Here is a 16,391-nt window from a genome sequence, read left to right as displayed (position 1 = left end):
TCAGCTCAAGTTCCTCTCTCCTGAATAGCTTGTTGAGGCCTGTCTTTCCTCCAAAAGGCGCCATGTGCTTCCCCATGCCGCGACAGGTTCAACTCATCCAGCCGTCAGCTACAGAACTTCAAGGAGAAGATGCGGCATTGGTGGCGACAGGCCACAGGAAGTGGCGGTCACCATCATGTCGGGAAGGGTATTTGTGATCTGACCACAAGAGAGGATTCGTCCCTTGAGACGGCACCATGATCCTTCTCGTGGTGAGAGCTGCTTGGAGTAGCACCACGAGGCTCCTCGCATGAAGGTGATGTTGACTTTGTGCTCAAATTGATCTGAGGCGAACCAAGCAGCCTCCTTGGCGAGCCCAACCAACCGAATATTCGCCGGACTCCCGCCGTCCATATCGAGAATGATCTCATCTTAGTCGGCGGCGCCGTCGCTATCGGTTCATGAATCTGATGGTAAAACTCCTTGACAGCTCTATACCCAAGATCATGGTATCACGGCTGCTACGCCCAATGGTCGGTTGACATATGGAGCTTGTGGGCTTCAGATAGAACCGGTTTCGACAGCCACCAGGAGACACAAATCACTGACCAATGCTACAACCATTCGGTGCCAGCTTACCCTCCGCACTCTTCATGCTTCTTTCATTCTTCGGAGCGCTCGTCGGCTACTGGGCCATTCTCAAACACACGTCGCTGGTGACAGCAGCCTTCGCCGGCAATGCCAACGCCCAAGCCCCGTTGACTGGCCTACCGGAAGCGTTAAATCCAGAGCTCACGAACACCATCGGAAACGACCTGATCAAGCTCTATTACAATGGCACAGGCCCAGTCCCTTCGTATGACAAGAAGTCCCCGATACCCGAGCCCATAACCCCTCTGAGTGGACAAGCAATCGAGGCGTCGGTTGTGGATGAACTGCTCTCCATTGTTGAGACTCCGTACTACCCAGATATATGCTCGAAATGCGTCGCCGCGGGCCAAGTGCTCCATGTTGCTGCCATTACCCAGCCCGTCTCGGTCTTTACAAGCGTACTCATCAAAGCATGCAATGCTCTTCCCCAGATCAAGGCCAAGCTCAGGTCAGCGTCTTGTGAATCGCACTTCAGCGGAGTCGGAGGATTTGGCCCTTACCTGGCACAACTCTTCTCGAAGATGTCCCTGGCAACGGGGGATATGCACCACTTCTGCTCCGTCAACTATAATCTCTGCACAGAGGAAGCTCCGATCCTGATCGACGAAGACTTGTACTTCACTCCAAAGCCAGAGTCAGCCAATATCGCCCCGGAACCTTCCGCTCAGACATTCAATGTGCTTCACCTCTCAGACTGGCACCTTGACCCCCGATATGACATCGGATCTGAAGGCAATTGTTCAAACTACATGTGCTGCCGGCCATACTCGGTCAACACCGAGCTATCCACTGATTCTCGCAACCCTTCGATCCCAGCCTCGAGATTCGGATCCTTTCTGTGCGACTCGCCTGCTGACCTGGCCCTTTCAGCTTTCGTCAATATGCCTGGTTTCTTCGACATGGACGATCTGGCTTTCAGCATCTTCACCGGCGACATCGTTTCGCATGATCCTGAAGATATACTTTCACAAGATTATGTCTCGTACGAAGAAGAGGTTACTTTCAAAGTTTTCAAGCGGATGCTGGGCGATAACATACCCATTTATGCAGCACTTGGAAACCACGACACACTACCCGTCGGATTCAACACTCCGCATGCCATGGACCCGGATGCGACAAACAGCAGCAGCAATATCATGCAATGGAATTATGACCTCGTGTCTACCTTGTGGTCCAGCCACTCCTGGCTCAATGATACTGAAGCTGAGTTTGCGCGCACCCACTACGGTGCATATGCCACCACCACATCTCAGGGATTGCGTGTCATTTCCTTGAACTCCGATTTCTGGTACAAGGAGAACATCTTCAACTATTGGAACGTCACCAATCCAGATCCCAGCGGCATCCTGAAGTGGCTGGCAGACGAGCTCTCAGCGTGCGAGAAGAGAGGTCAGCGAGCCTGGATCATTGCTCATGTGCTGTCCGGGTATGATGGCGCCTCGCCAATGCCGAATCCAACGGCGTTGTTCTATTCTATAGTGCGCAGGTTCTCCCCCGCCACCATTGCAGCAATCTTCTTCGGGTAAGTGGCTTTCGTCGGTGCCAGAACTAGTACAGGGCTACAAGCTGATCATTTCTCATCGAACAGACACACGCACCAAGATCAATTGCAGATCTTCTATGACTATCTTCCATCCTCGCAGGTCTCCGTCTCCGATCCCAGCAACCCAGACGTGCCACGCACCCTCCGTGACACCACTCAAATTGACATCGCTAAGCCCCTGCAAGTGTCTTACATCGGTCCTTCGATCACCCCTCTGACAGGTCTAAACTCCGGCTATCGAGTCTACCAGGTCGACAGCAAGACCTTCTCCATCATGGGCGCGCAGACATACATTGCGAACATGAGCAACAGTCTGAAATGGACAAAGCCAGTTTGGGAATTCGAGTACGACACAAGAGAGGCGTATTCAGTCAGGTTCAGTTTAGAAGACTCGGACCCGGACTCGGACTCGGACTCAACTGAACAACAACGGGACGACGGCGACAGCAAACACGGGCTAGGCATCGAGTGGCCTTCTCAGTTACCTCTTAATGCCACGTTTTGGCACCTTGTCACCGAGAAAATGCTCAACGACACGGACTTTGCAGCCGATCCACCGGCAAAATCGCCGCTGCTCAAACTATATGAATTGTACGAGGCCAAGTCTAGCACCCACCCTGATCGTCGTGTCAGCGGCGGAACAGAGAGTCCGGAGCAAAAGATCTGCTTCATACGAGCCGGAAGCGGCTATCTAGGCCGATACTGCAAGGAGAGATACGGTGGTGGTGATGCGGGGAGTCTGAGAGAACGGGAGTTTGCGATCAGGTAGTTGAGTTAGGGAGCCCGTCTAAGTGGGTATGGAAGACGTGCAAGAAGACAAGAACAAGCCCAGATGCTCGGTCGGCAAAGATATTAAGCTATTTAAGCGTAAGCCGGTATGAGCGCTATGATTATCAGCATGTGAGAGATGCTGCATTTGGAGCTTCCTTATCAGGTCACGTCCCCAGCGAAGAGACTGGCTCGTGACGTTGACATGCATGTATTTAGAAACAGTCAGTGGATAGGCCTCACAATTCACCCAGAGCTCGACCTATATCAATTCGGCTACGAAATTGACTACGTGAGGGACTCACCCAAGGTTTCGTTTATATCAACGAGTGAACAACCGGCGGTTGATGGAGTTGGTGACTTGTTGTCTTGCTGCATACTCATGAGCGAAGCGACTTCACTCTATATGACTGAGGATGCATGCACCGCATATAACGTAAGTCACTGTAGCCAGCCCTCGCGTGCGAGTACTGTACTCCGAAGAATATCAACTTTCCGATGGAGCCGTTGCTCCCATACCCTATATCTCGTCTCGAGGCAATATACATATATCCAACACAAAGATCATTTTTATCACCCTGTACATCTCTCTTCCGCGGGCCTGTATCCAATGCCCAACCCTTCCATCAGCCTCCTCTCCCTATCCCACCACGTATCCGCGTCATCCCACTCCATGCCCTTCCACCGCTCATCGTCCTTCTCAATCGGCGTGCCCTGCAACAACGACTCAATCACCTCTTTCTCTCGCGCCACCTGTATCTGTTTCTGCTTGTCGTTGTCTTTGTCTGTATCCTCGTCGGCGTCGTTGGTGGGCGACAACGCGGGCCCGGGCCTGTTGTGCAACCTCAGCCTCGGTCTCGGTCCCTCGAGATCCAACACGCGGCCGTTCCCGCGGTTGCGCACGCCCGAGGAATCGAATTTTAGTTCGTGGACCTTGGCCACGAACCGGCGGATGTCGCGCTGGAAGGTCGTGCCGCCGCTCCAGCCGAGGACGGCGCAGCCGACGGTCCGCCAGGGGGAGATGATGATGTCGACGCGCCGGTGGATGTTGGGGTTCTTCTGCTTCCTACTTGCTTTTTCGTGATGATCACTTCCACTTTCACGTTTATCTCCAGCTCCGGCTCCCGCATCGTCTGCAGCGGCACGGTCGCCTTCATCGAACACCGGGTCCTGCCACACGCACAGCGCCTTGTCGAGGCTGTCGAACCCGTGGCCCCTGTGTTGTTGGGCGCGGTACGGCAACGTCGCCTGCCCGCGGTCGCTCGTCGTCGTGTGCAACGTCAATGTATGCGTGATATAGCCTGCGTCCTCGAGCGAGCAGACCACTTCTCCCACTAGGTCCTTGGTCTTGGACTCGTCGCGGTGGGAGACCACCACGTCAACATCGCCGCAGAGGGCCTTGCCGCGACGGTATCCCCCTACTATAACGCACTCGACGTCGTCTTTCGTGCCGAATTTGTCCTCGGGAATCTTGAGAACGCGGCGTGCGTGCTGGAGAATCACGTCGTTGATGGCCTTGACCTCGGCCCGCGGGATCTTGTCCGCGAAGTCGTCCCAGTATTTGAGCCCGATCTGCTGCACGCGCGTGAGCGACTGCCACCCGAACTCGACAATGTCGTCTAGTTCCCGCCACCCGTGGTCGTAGTAGAATCGCCGCGCGGTCTCGGCGCCCACGCCCCAGATGTTCCAGAAGAGGCGTAATACGTTGAGGTCTGGCTCGGCGTCGAGTTCTTGTACTTCTTGGATGTGGCGCTCCTCGTCCGTGGCCGCGGAGTCCTGCCATTCGCGCCACAGGGACGCAATCTTCTGCTCGCAGCCCGGGAGGCGGGTGATTTCTTCGGCGTGCTCGATGCGGTGCGGGTAGGCGGAGATGGAGGCGATGGAGGTGCCATATGCGCGGACGCCGACGTCGTCGAGCCTCAACAGGCGCGCATCTTTGATCTTGGTGAGCTGGGAGATGAAGGCTGAGTTGGGCGTCGTCAGGAATGTCGACCGGCAGCAGGAGTAGTGCGCGTAGGGACCCGTAGCCCAATCTGGGAGCGGCGGTAAGGGATGTGCGGCGATGTATTCCATCTCGGAGGTAGTCGTGCGGTGGAGTTTAGGGGCTTTGTGATGTTGCGATGACGATGAGTCGTGACCATGGTCGCCCCAGCGGCGGCGCCGGGCGGGAAGACTTGCGGCTTCAGCTCTGGCACGCTCGAGGATCGCAGAGGGGTCGGGTCTAGATGAGCGACTGGGTGATGATGCTTGAGATGCTGTGGTTGAGCCGACTTTGGCATAGGTTGTATGGGTCGGGGACGTTTTCGGCGTCGTCTCCCCATCCGGCCTGGGGACAATTTTAGCGGTGTAGACGACGTAAGGCTTGTATGGGACCAGCTTGCCCTCCTTTGAACATGCATCCAGCCAGGCAAGTTTGACGACGATGATATGGTTGGACAGATCTGGCCAGATGACTTCAGGGGAACGGGCCGCATCTTGCGGAGAGCGTTCTGGAGAGGCCGACACGGTGCTCGAGCTGGCCTGCCTGTGTATCGTTGAAGGACCTGCGCCATGATCGCTCGAGAGTCGCGCTTTCTTCTTCGGCGGGCCTTCGTCGGGTGGATGGTTGTTGCCATTGCCATTCCGGCCATGCTCTGGCAAGGCTGAATCCTCAGTCCAAACCCCTTGAACCCGCAGGTCAAAGGCAGCGCGCGTTTTCCGCGCGACGCGACCTACGAACAGTCTCGCTTCCTTCGCATCGTAAGTTATGTGGCCTCCTGACTGGTAGATCAAGTCCTCTGTCTCGTGAAGTTCCTCGGGCTGTAAGTGACTCTGAAGGACGAAGACAGGGGGCGCCGAGCTCAGGTCTATCCTGTGAGACGAGGTTGAAGGCGCCATGATTTGTGTCACTTATCCAAAATTGACTTGCCCGACTAGTTAATTGTTGCTGTGTTTCGGTATCCTCGGTGAGTGCGGCCGCTGCGATGAGAGCCATTCAGTCCGCCGCACGTACCCCGGAACCGTCATGTCATAATGTTCCTCTGCGAAGACCATACGAGGCGCTTTGGAAGCGCTTGCGCATCATAAGAGAAGAGGATCGAATCTGCCTGCCTGAGAGAATATGCCAGGTATGTATACTCGTATTCGGAAACTACAGGTAATTCCACAAATGTCCGCACCAATGCCCTTTGCTTGTGCTGGGTCCGTGCTTCGAGTCCGTGTCCGACGTCATAAATGCCAAGATCTGGGGACCGGCAGCCAAGACGAGGCTGAGAATTCGATAAGGCTGACAAACGAGGCTCCGTCACCGTTGACCACGAACGTGACGCTTCCTGCAAATCGTTGGATAGGACCACCACCTAACCACTTGGTGTCGCCAATGCAAATCCACTTCGAGGTCCCTCATATGCACGGGTGACACAACCACAATCGCTATACAGATGGATGCTGGCTCGCTGCTTCGCTTGCTAGCTCAGGTGCTGAGCTCGATGAATCCACATTGCGGTCTGCGTGAAACCATTTCTCTATCCCTTGGTCTGCAAAGCCTCAGCCATATGATGGTATGTTACAAACGTCCCAAGAGCACCTCCCTTTGTGCCTTTTCCCTTCCTGAGATCTCATTTCGTTGGAATTTACTTCTTCCTCCTCCCAATACTCGTGTCCAGATTGCGCACAGCCCAAGCTAGCGTGAACGTTACGATGAACCCGATCACAATAGTGACGGGTTTTCTGAAGGCTGCAAGAAATGGATACTCATACGTCACCACGACCGTGACGTCCCTAGCCTCATCGACTACATTGGTAGCCGAGAGTTTCAACTCTGTTCTGCCCAGGGTATCCATGAAAGTTTTGTGCAAGCTCTGTTCGGCACGAAGGGTAGGCGCACCCGTGCCGCCGTGGGTTTGCCACTTCACGTTCTTCGCACCTTCGGGCAGAATGACACGAAATGTGAGATGTTGGTATTGAATGCCTTCCGGGTTCCGGGGCCCTTCTAGGAGTGGGACGGCGAGGATGTACGTATCTGATTGGGTCTTGAGCTTTCGCAGGGCCGTAGAGAGGGCGTTGTTCCAGCCGATGCGGAAACTATACTTCCATCCTCCGAACAACGGATAGCGAGGTTTGAGTTCAAGGCTGGCTTCGCGAACGTTGTTCGGGCGGAATCGTGAGGTGGAGACGTTGCCAATGTCGTCAGTAAAATAGGGGTCGACGCTGCCTGGTTTCAGGGGGACTTTTAGTTCTCGTAACGCGGACGTTGAGCCTTGCCCTGCGGCTAGGTAGAAGGACTGCGTTCCCCATGCAAGTCGGGAGAATTGATTCGAGAGCGTAGCCCCGTCGTGTCGGAGCCAGTATCTTTCCTCTGTTGCCAAATTACCTCCCCAGTGGGAGACTTCGACGTCTCGCTCGAGGGCGGTGCAGACCAGGAGTGGCTTGTTGAATTCATATCGGACTGTCACTGGGTGGGTAGTCCCTGGCTGGACTTTAGCCGTGTCGTAGGGACCGTATGTAAGTGATGAACCCTGCTTTTCTGGGTCCGCAGACGAGGTTAAGCCGGTTGTCGTACTATATTCTGGGACGTCTGCCGAGGGGAACTTGACTTTTGTCTTCTGCTTGACTGTCTTGTAGACAGACGGAACATAGGCGGAGAAGTTGTAGATCAGGTACTGCTTCTCCTCCTGCTTAATCGAGGCGGGCAGGGGTGTTAGAACACCCAGCACATGCCAGGAGACGGAGAGGGTGATGGTGCCTTTGGGAGGGAGAGGCTCGGCGAGGTGAATGACATAGTACTGGGTCGGCCTGTTACGAGTCAGCATACACTTGTTGAGTTGTCCCAGTGGCAGTGCCACCTACTTCACAGATCCGTCCTGGTCATCCAGTACTGCGGACAGCGCAGCGATGGAGACCTCCAATGGGGTATCTGGATTCTTCTTGTCGCGGGCATCGAAGCCGCCTATCCTGCCCATCAAGTCATATTCAAAGGGGACATAGTAGTCAGACTGAGGTGATTTGTCCGTATTTGTGACGAGGATGTTGGTGGTCTCTCTGACATAGCCCTTTTCGAGGTTGATGGTGCGGACGAGGTTTGTGTTCTCGAATACTTGCGGCGGCTTGAAGTTGCCCGTCAAGATCTTCTGCGTGATGTGTGGTTCGGTGAGGTTCGACTCCGCTCCGAACACACCGGCGCAAAGCGCGAGCAACGCGCCTGCCACCGACAAGAGCCTCATATCTGTACCCCGGGAGATATCGACTTAATCCAGCATTGTCGTTGCTCGTTCGAACTGGCCAGTTGGACTTTTGGAGAAAGTGCAGCTGCGGAGGGAACGTCGTAGGCCGGAGCAATAGACGCTCTCTGGCTCTACGGGAGAGCATAAGTGCTCGAGCAGATACTGACATTGACATCGCATTCATTGGTCGAAGCTCTTGGACATATTCAACTCCAGCGCTCGACTGCGAAGACGACTGAACCTCCGAGCGGTCGACAACGACAAACGCCCACCATGGCGTCCAAATTCGTCCCACAATTGATGCGCCAGGCGACGAGATCGTCCCTTCCCAGAGCTGCCCGAAGACAGCTATTCCAACCCCGATACTTCTCGACCTCGCCTTCGTCAAGAGAGGATGAAACCCACGCCATCTCAGTGGTAAGTGACAGTGATCCAATCCACCAGAGACCACCGTACGCTGACAATCCGACTTCCAGCACCGCAACTCGCCCTTCAATAACCCCTCCATCCCTTTCTCCTTCAACGAGACAAACCTCCGGTTAATAGACGAGATCACCAAACGGTATCCTCCTCAGTACAAGAAAGCCGCCGTGATGCCGCTTCTCGACCTCGGCCAGCGCCAACACGGCTTCACCTCCATCAGCGTGATGAACGAAGTAGCCCGCATACTAGAGATGCCGGCGATGCGGGTCTACGAAGTCGCCACCTTCTACACAATGTACAACCGGAACCCCGTGGGGAAGTACTTCGTCCAGGTGTGCACAACCACGCCGTGCATGCTCGGCGGCGTGGGCTCGGACGTGATTATGAAAGCGTGCGAGGACTTCTTGGGCATCCACAGCGGAGGCATGACAGAGGACAAGATCTTCTCGCTCCTCGAGGTCGAATGCCTTGGGGCGTGCGCCAACGCGCCCATGATGCAGATCAACGATGATTACTACGAGGACTTGACGCCCGAGACGACAGTGCAGATCCTCAAGGCGCTCAAGGACTCCGAGACCATCACTGGGTACGATAGGAGCAAGATCCCCCGGCCGGGACCCCAGCCGTATGAGGGCAAGCAGAGGATGACAAGTGAGCCGCGGATGGGGCAGACGACTTTGTTAAGCGAGCCTTACCACAGCAAAGATCATATGCGTGCAGACGGAGAGCTGTGAGGCGCCCCCAAGCAGAGGTTTCGAGGCGCGTTGAATGGTACGGCTCGGGGGTTTTTGGGCCTTGGAGTTGTGTGACCAACCCCACGCCACTTGCGAAAGACGCTTCCGGGCCAAGAGTGTTGTCCAGACATTGTACATATACGGACGAAGAAGAGGGGCGCGGTGAGAACACACACATTCACACCACGGAATCAGAGGCTGGGGAAAGAAGCCATCTACTGCAAGTCACAGGTGTCATCATCGGCGCACATGCGATCCGTGTGCAAGAGAGATTGCGAATGTCCGTCGTACCGATTCCCCTCGACGATCCAACGCCCACGCTTATGTATCACAAAGGTCAAGTCTATTTGCACGTTCATTTTCTCGTATGTTTCATACCCGTGCGAATTATGCATTCCTCAAAAAGTTCCGAATCCAGCCCAATCCATCTCACACTGCTCGCTGGAAAAATCCCTACAGTTAGCTCCCGACGATCCCGTCGTTCCATCGCCGTCAGTACCCATGTTTGCCTTCTAGGTGATACCCGTACCGACGTCCTTAGTCCTTTCAAATCGTCATTTCATGTCGGATCATTCTTATGGTCCATGACCCAAAATCCAATAAGGGCCGCTAGCCCACACCCAACGCCACGGCTCATCCAAGCGCCCATGGCATGTGACGACGAAAGATCGGCCGGTGAGTTGGACCTGCATAGAAGATGCACTTCGAAGAGCGCGATATCAAGATTGAAGTTTGTGTGTCTGCATACTCGACTGACCCTCGCTATCGTCAAACCAAGCCTCCTAAGCCATGGAAATAGACGCAAAGGGTGCCGAATACCACGCCGTGGGTACGTCCGCTTGTGTCGCGTGTTGGAGCTTCCCCGGCGATGACGAAAAGACTGACCAAGACTGAACGCCCGGTATTCCGCTCCCAACATCAAACACCGTGTCAAAATCAGGCAGTTGAACGCCTCCGGGACAAGTGTCGACAGGTTCTGGTTCAGGCTCTTCCCAGGAGTCACTTTCCGAGTGACCCGGCAAAGGAATTGAATCGCCGACTTCTGATGCCTGACTGGATGCTGACGAGGAGTTGATGCCGAAGGACGGCTCAGTTGGTTGCCAATCGATGTGATCTGTGTGCCGATTCGAGTAAACCATCGTCCAGGTCAAGTCGCCTTCAAACTCTTCGCCATTAGCTGGCTTCTCAACATCACCCTCATTCGCCTTGATGGCAACTGGCTCCAAGGGGCAGTCTCTGATACGTCGGTCAACAACATATGTCTCAACCTTAGCCTTCAGCCTCTCGGGACCGACAGGGTCACTTGCGACAGACCACTGTTGACGTCCACCGTTACTAAACCACCCGCTGAAGGAGATTGAGGCAAGTCTCAGTTCCGTCTTGAAATGCTTGATCATCCTCACCCAGCACTCGCGGCGATCATCACCGCCTAGAAGAGTGATGTTCGAGAGTTCCAGCCGACGCAGGGTTCCCGAATGGATCCTTAGGAAATGCATTAGGTCCTCGTCGTGGCAGATGCAGGCATCGATGATCAGGTTTTCCAGCTTTGGTATAAGGGGTTTGCAAAGCCAGACACCGGTCGAGCTCTCCACCAGCCCACAAAAGTCCGACATCAAGTCCTCATCGGAGTAGTGGTGGTGGCTAGTGCTGCAATCTGTCAACTTCAACCTTAACGTCCGGAGTCTCTTGGCTGATCTGAGCATCTCTCGGATGGCGTCAATGTGGTCGGCGGTGCTGATCAAGGTGTCGTTGCGGAAAGAGAATTCAAGGTATCGTAGACTGTCTGTGGCATTCTTGAAGATGCTCACTTGCTGGAACACAGCAGACGATTTCATCGGCACTAGCCCGAACATCGCACGGCCGTCGATCCCCTTCGCCTTAAGCTCTTGAAGACGACAATCGGCAGAGAAAGCGGCGGTGATGAACCCCTTTGCATATGATCTGCCCGAAGCGCCAGCCAAGGTACTCCAGCTCACCTTTTCTGGGTCGACTCTCAATCTTTTGCAAAGCCTAAGGTAGAAGGACGGGACTTCGTTTTCACTAGTGGTGAGGTACGCCACGGCGCCATTGCTGGATTCATCCTCATATTCTCGTATGCAAGCTTCTTTCAGGTTGGGCATCAATCTCAGGGCTTTGGCGAGACACGCTACCTCAATCGACATATCCTCATAGGGCTTAAAGTGGCCAATAAATGTCGTATCAAGAAGGGAAAGTTCTTTGCTCCTTTCCGCAGCAGTGTATGGCAGGCTGGGATTCGGAGAGACGTCCTTGATTCGGGTGAAGAATGCGCCAAAGCGGGCATCGTATGTGATCTTGGTAACGAGTCGGAGGACCTTGGAACGTTTGAGGGCTTTGGCGAAACCGAGAATAGAGTGATCATTGGGGACCAGGACAACTTCCCGCCACAAGTAAGGTTCAGTCAAGTGGGCGAGAGTCTTGGACACCAAGCGCAACTGTTTCAATGTGGCACCAGAACATCTCTGGATGAGGAGCAAGAAGATCTCGTTTGGAAGCTCTGGCAACGCTCTAGTCGTGGACTGAAGTGAGGTGAGAAAGACCTGTTGGGAAGTCATGGTGACTGAGAGACTAGATCGCATTGGAGCCGGAGTGAAGGTGCGTGGTGGCATAGCATGGAGAAAGGCGAGGAAGATAAATCACAAATGAGGCGGCGCTGAGCACAGACTTCCTGTTGAGGCTTTGAGACGTTGCGGCTGCCTTTCAACTAGCGCGGTTGCCTGCCGAACCTGTGAGTCGAATGTCGCAGATGTCGAGGGGACGAGATGGTTAGCGAGACGGGGATCATGCGCTTCAGAAGCCCCTTGGCAGTAATACTGGATCGCTTCTTCGCATCTACGGGCATTGATGGTTGTGCTGAGGGATATCGAGAGCCACTTGTGTGGAGCCACTTGTGTGTCTTCCAATTCAGGACCGATCCGGAAGTTCCAGACGACAAGTCACAAGAACAAGTCCAGATGCGGCCAATGCTGGCTCAGCGGGTTCTCTTTCCCCAAGCTCCGACGACAGCAGCACCATACAGACGAGATTCACGAGTACACACCGGCGTTCCACCTTTCCTGCAATGAATTCCCCGCTTCACCATGCTCGACAGTGACTTGCAATCTGGAAGACGGCAAGGATGACCGCGCGGGGTCTGGGGTCATCAGTCCAGCGCGGAAGTGCTGGTGGAGCACGGAGTACCGAGTATGGAGTATGGCCCAGGCAAGAGTGCAAACCTTCGATCAAGGAGTAATAAGCCAGATACACACGAGCAGTGTGACTGTTCCCAGCGCATCCCGGTCCAATGGATGACTTCCACCGCGAGAACGCCCAGCACGTCCACCAGAATTGAGCAACGAACTATATTGCTATTCTCGTCTTTGTTGGATGGCTCGATCAGATGGCTGGCAAGTATCTGTGGCCGCGCTGCCCAACCCCTTCACTTTGTGGACAGCTCAAACGACTATTGCTGACATCTACGGAGCTCTTTTACGAATAGCCTCAAGCCTGATGGAAGACTATCATCCATGTCCAGCCTGGTCGAGGATTGACCAACGTTTTGAGGGCTCCGTGGATCGTGGTTGATCGCGGAAATCCTCGCCATGGGAAGGTCGAGTCTAGGTAATGATACGGTCTAGCGACCGCATTCTGTAATCGAACCCTCGGTGGTGTTTACGGCCATTCGAACATACCCCCTTTTGACTCTAAGCGAGGGAACGGCAGTTCCTTGATAATGTGAAGGCTGTTCAGTGTAATAGTGATGGTCGAAGTTAGCTTTTGATCTCTCGTCATTGTGCTTGATGTCAGATAGAGAAAAGTCCCGGGCGCTGTCATTGCTTCTGTTCAGTGGGCCCGGTGGGTTCAACAGCCTAGCCAACCCTGGACAGCTCGAAATCTTCGGGGGGCACGTGCGCCTGTAGCGGTTGCCATTGGGCCAGATTGTGAGGGGCAGGGAAGCCCGGAGGCCCGGGAAGCCTATAAGGCTCAGCTAGCCGGCAAGCTTCAGCAAACGAGGTACGTCTTGCGTGCACAAGCGGCATCATTTTGATTCCCACGGGCAATTGCCTTTGCTGGACGAGCAGGAGCTTCAGTTGATAGCTTTGCTTCCGCTGCAGAAAATGTTCTTCAAACTCTGTATTCTCTAACACGCAACTCTGCAAAGGACGACCTATCTCGGCTGCGTATTATTCCTCCTATCGCCTTCCTCGATGTCGTAGACTTCCAGCTCACACAACCATCATGAAGTTCGTCCTTGCAATCGCCCCGCCTGCGTCATGAACTTTTACTGACGATACATCTGATGCAGATTCGGTCTGCAGCTCAAACAGTCTCTGATCAAGGACTATTATTGGCACTACATCGCTTACGATGACCTTAAGAGCGCCCTCAAGAAACCATTCATCAACGGCAAGAGCGGAGAAAGAGAACCGTGGACGGACGACGATGAGGCCAACTTCATTCGATTGCTAGAGGCAGAACTTGACAAGGTCTACACATTCCAAAAGCTGAAGAGTCAAGAGATCGTGTCGAGAATCAGGACGGCTGAGTCTGAGGTCAAAGATGTTATCGAGCGGAAGGAACGTCAGAATCAAGCTGGCGCCGACACGGATGATGACCTCGAGAATGACTTCGACCTGCTCGAGGCCGACCTCTCCGACATTATTGCAGATGTCCACGACCTGGCGAAGTTCACCCAGCTGAACTACACGGGCTTCCAGAAGATCATCAAGAAGCACGATAAACAGACTCAGCTGATCCTTCGTCCGTCGTTCGCAACCCGCTTGAAGGCCAAGCCTTTCTTCCAGGACAACTACGATGCCTTTATTGTCAATCTCTCGAAACTCTACGATCTGGTTCGGACAAGAGGCAGCCCGGTGAAGGGGGACAGTGCCGCTGGAGGTGCTCAGCAGAACTTTGTCCGTCAGACCACAAAATACTGGGTCCACCCAGACAACATCACCGAGTTGAAGCTCATCATCCTCAAGCACTTGCCGGTTCTCGTTTTCAATCCCAATAAAGAATTTGAAGAGAAGGACTCGGCCATCTCATCCATATACTACGACAACCCCGAGACATGGGAGTTATACATGGGTCGCTTAAAGAAGACTGAGGGTGCAGAAGCTATCCGACTGCGTTGGTACGGAGGGATGGAGAACGAAACAATTTTCGTGGAAAGGAAAACACATCGTGAGGACTGGACCGGTGAGAAATCTGTCAAGGCTCGATTCACCCTGAAAGAGAAGAATGTCAACGCGTTCTTGGCTGGGAAGATGACCGTCGAAGAGGTCTTTGCCAAGATGCGAAAGGAAGGCAAGAAGAGCGTCAAAGAAATTGAAGACTTGGAACAGCTTGCCCGCGAGATCCAATATCGGGTCATCAGCCGAAGACTTGTCCCTGTCTGTCGCTCCTTCTACCACCGGACAGCATTCCAACTTCCTGGTGACGCCCGTGTGAGAATTTCACTCGATACCGAACTCACTATGGTTCGCGAGGACAATCTCGATGGCCGGCAAAGATCTGGGAAGAATTGGAGACGAATGGACATTGGCATTGACTGGCCCTTTCCTCAGCTGCCTCCCGAGGATGTTGAACTTTTCCCTTATGCCGTCCTGGAAGTGAAACTGCAGACTCAAGCCGGCCAAGAGCCACCCCAATGGATCAGAGATCTGACAGCGAGCCACTTAGTCGAGGCCGTGCCCAAGTTCTCGAAATTCATTCACGGCACAGCGACCATGTTTCCCAACCGGATCAACCTTCTGCCCTTCTGGTTCCCCCAGATGGACGTCGACATCCGGAAACCTATCACTCACCGTTTTGGAATTGAGAGACCCGCCAATACAGCCAGCTATAGTACCAGCGATGTCGACGACGACGACGAGTACGATTCAGACGATGCCATGGCAGCCGACACTCAGACCACGGGCAAGACAACGCCCATGGTCAACGGCTCGCAGAATGACGACGATGAGGGTACCAGGAGGCTCAAAGCAGCAAGACAAATCCTTGCTGAGCACAGCCGTGCTCAAGACAGGGACGATCTAGACGACCATAACGCCGCACCAGGGAACTCGCTTGACGAGGAGGAAAGAGTTGCCGCCATGCCTATTCATGACGACGAGTACCTGTACGACTCGGAAGCTGATGACGTTGAAGACGAGCTCGAAGAAGCCCGCCACTCCAACTCGTGGAAATATTACCCTTTGCTTGTGAAACACCACGCCCAGTTGGCTACCGATCACTTCCTCAACTTCTTCCACAAGATACCCACGACCACACCATTGCCGCAGAACGGGTCTGTTGCGGGTGGTGCCAACCAAATGACGGGCGGTGTCCAGGTTAAACGCTTCAAAGCACCCAAGGGCAAACGGATCCACGTCCCCGTCCGGGTCGAACCCAAAGTGTACTTCGCCGCCGAACGAACCTTCCTCTCCTGGTTGGAATTCAGCATCATCATCGGGTCCATCGCCGCCACGCTGCTGAATTTCGGCGATTATGTCAGTCTGATCAGTGCATGGGGCTTTACCATTGTGGCATGTGCAGCGCTGATATACAGTGTCGTTATTTACTGGTTGCGGGTGCAGATGATTCGTAAGAGAAGAGCGAGCGTGAGCAGGTATTACGACAAATATGGCACGACAGGCTTATGTATCGGGCTGCTGGCCGCGACAGCAGTGTCATTCTTTTTCCGCATCAAAGAGGACGGGTGGTTTCAGAAACAGGCGGTTGTTGGTGTAATGACTGAGCTGTGAGATGTGGGGCATGAGCTTATGACACCAGCGGTAGACGCGACGAATGTCAAATGGGTAAAGCAATGCTCATGTTGACTCTGGATGTCAATGACTACTACAACGCCAAGAGGGTTGAGTCTTACTACCGGTGGCCACGTCGACAACATCAGTGCTGTCGACGCTGTGATATGCCTTGCCTTGCATTGGTTTGGTTTGGCTGGATAGGGTCTTGTCACGAGCAAAGTCTTGGACACATACTCCGTATTCGGGCCCAGAAACTCAGCAGGCAAGCACGACTGAAGAAGTTCGATGCAGCCAGCCATACGTACCTAGGGAGTACAGTTCCTACCCAAGAGCCTTGGCATCA

At 54.1% G+C, this 16,391-nt stretch overlaps 6 protein-coding genes across 6 annotated transcripts; 3 read left to right on the top strand and 3 right to left on the bottom strand.

Moving 5' to 3' along the window:
• Positions 1-632: 632 nt before the first annotated feature.
• On the top strand, positions 633-2,942 carry A1O7_00403 (uncharacterized protein; the record flags this gene model as incomplete). The annotated part of the gene is made up of 2 exons (XM_007754444.1): positions 633-2,152; positions 2,219-2,942. 2 exons carry the CDS (start codon positions 633-635, stop codon positions 2,940-2,942), a joined length of 2,244 nt encoding a protein of 747 aa, XP_007752634.1.
• Positions 2,943-3,514: 572 nt separating this feature from the next.
• A1O7_00402 (uncharacterized protein) lies at positions 3,515-5,818 on the bottom strand (the record flags this gene model as incomplete). Its single annotated transcript, XM_007754443.1, has 1 exon — positions 3,515-5,818. The coding sequence occupies one exon, from the start codon at positions 5,816-5,818 to the stop codon at positions 3,515-3,517; it is 2,304 nt and encodes a 767-aa protein (XP_007752633.1).
• Positions 5,819-6,552: 734 nt separating this feature from the next.
• On the bottom strand, positions 6,553-8,142 carry A1O7_00401 (oligosaccharyl transferase complex subunit OST4; the record flags this gene model as incomplete). Its single annotated transcript, XM_007754442.1, has 2 exons — positions 6,553-7,714; positions 7,769-8,142. 2 exons carry the CDS (start codon positions 8,140-8,142, stop codon positions 6,553-6,555), a joined length of 1,536 nt encoding a protein of 511 aa, XP_007752632.1.
• A 273-nt stretch (positions 8,143-8,415) lies between these two features.
• A1O7_00400 (NADH dehydrogenase (ubiquinone) flavoprotein 2) lies at positions 8,416-9,299 on the top strand (the record flags this gene model as incomplete). Its single annotated transcript, XM_007754441.1, has 2 exons — positions 8,416-8,559; positions 8,619-9,299. 2 exons carry the CDS (start codon positions 8,416-8,418, stop codon positions 9,297-9,299), a joined length of 825 nt encoding a protein of 274 aa, XP_007752631.1.
• Positions 9,300-10,081: 782 nt separating this feature from the next.
• On the bottom strand, positions 10,082-11,872 carry A1O7_00399 (uncharacterized protein; the record flags this gene model as incomplete). Its single annotated transcript, XM_007754440.1, has 1 exon — positions 10,082-11,872. The coding sequence occupies one exon, from the start codon at positions 11,870-11,872 to the stop codon at positions 10,082-10,084; it is 1,791 nt and encodes a 596-aa protein (XP_007752630.1).
• A 1,663-nt stretch (positions 11,873-13,535) lies between these two features.
• A1O7_00398 (uncharacterized protein) lies at positions 13,536-16,045 on the top strand (the record flags this gene model as incomplete). Its single annotated transcript, XM_007754439.1, has 2 exons — positions 13,536-13,540; positions 13,603-16,045. The coding sequence occupies 2 exons, from the start codon at positions 13,536-13,538 to the stop codon at positions 16,043-16,045; spliced, it is 2,448 nt and encodes an 815-aa protein (XP_007752629.1).
• Between the last annotated feature and the right edge of the window lie 346 nt (positions 16,046-16,391).

The sequence above is a fragment of the Cladophialophora yegresii genome (genome assembly GCF_000585515.1).
Source record: "Cladophialophora yegresii CBS 114405 chromosome Unknown aczIN-supercont1.1, whole genome shotgun sequence".
Lineage (NCBI taxonomy): Eukaryota > Fungi > Ascomycota > Eurotiomycetes > Chaetothyriales > Herpotrichiellaceae > Cladophialophora > Cladophialophora yegresii.
This window is presented reverse-complemented; position numbering and strand designations above follow the sequence as displayed.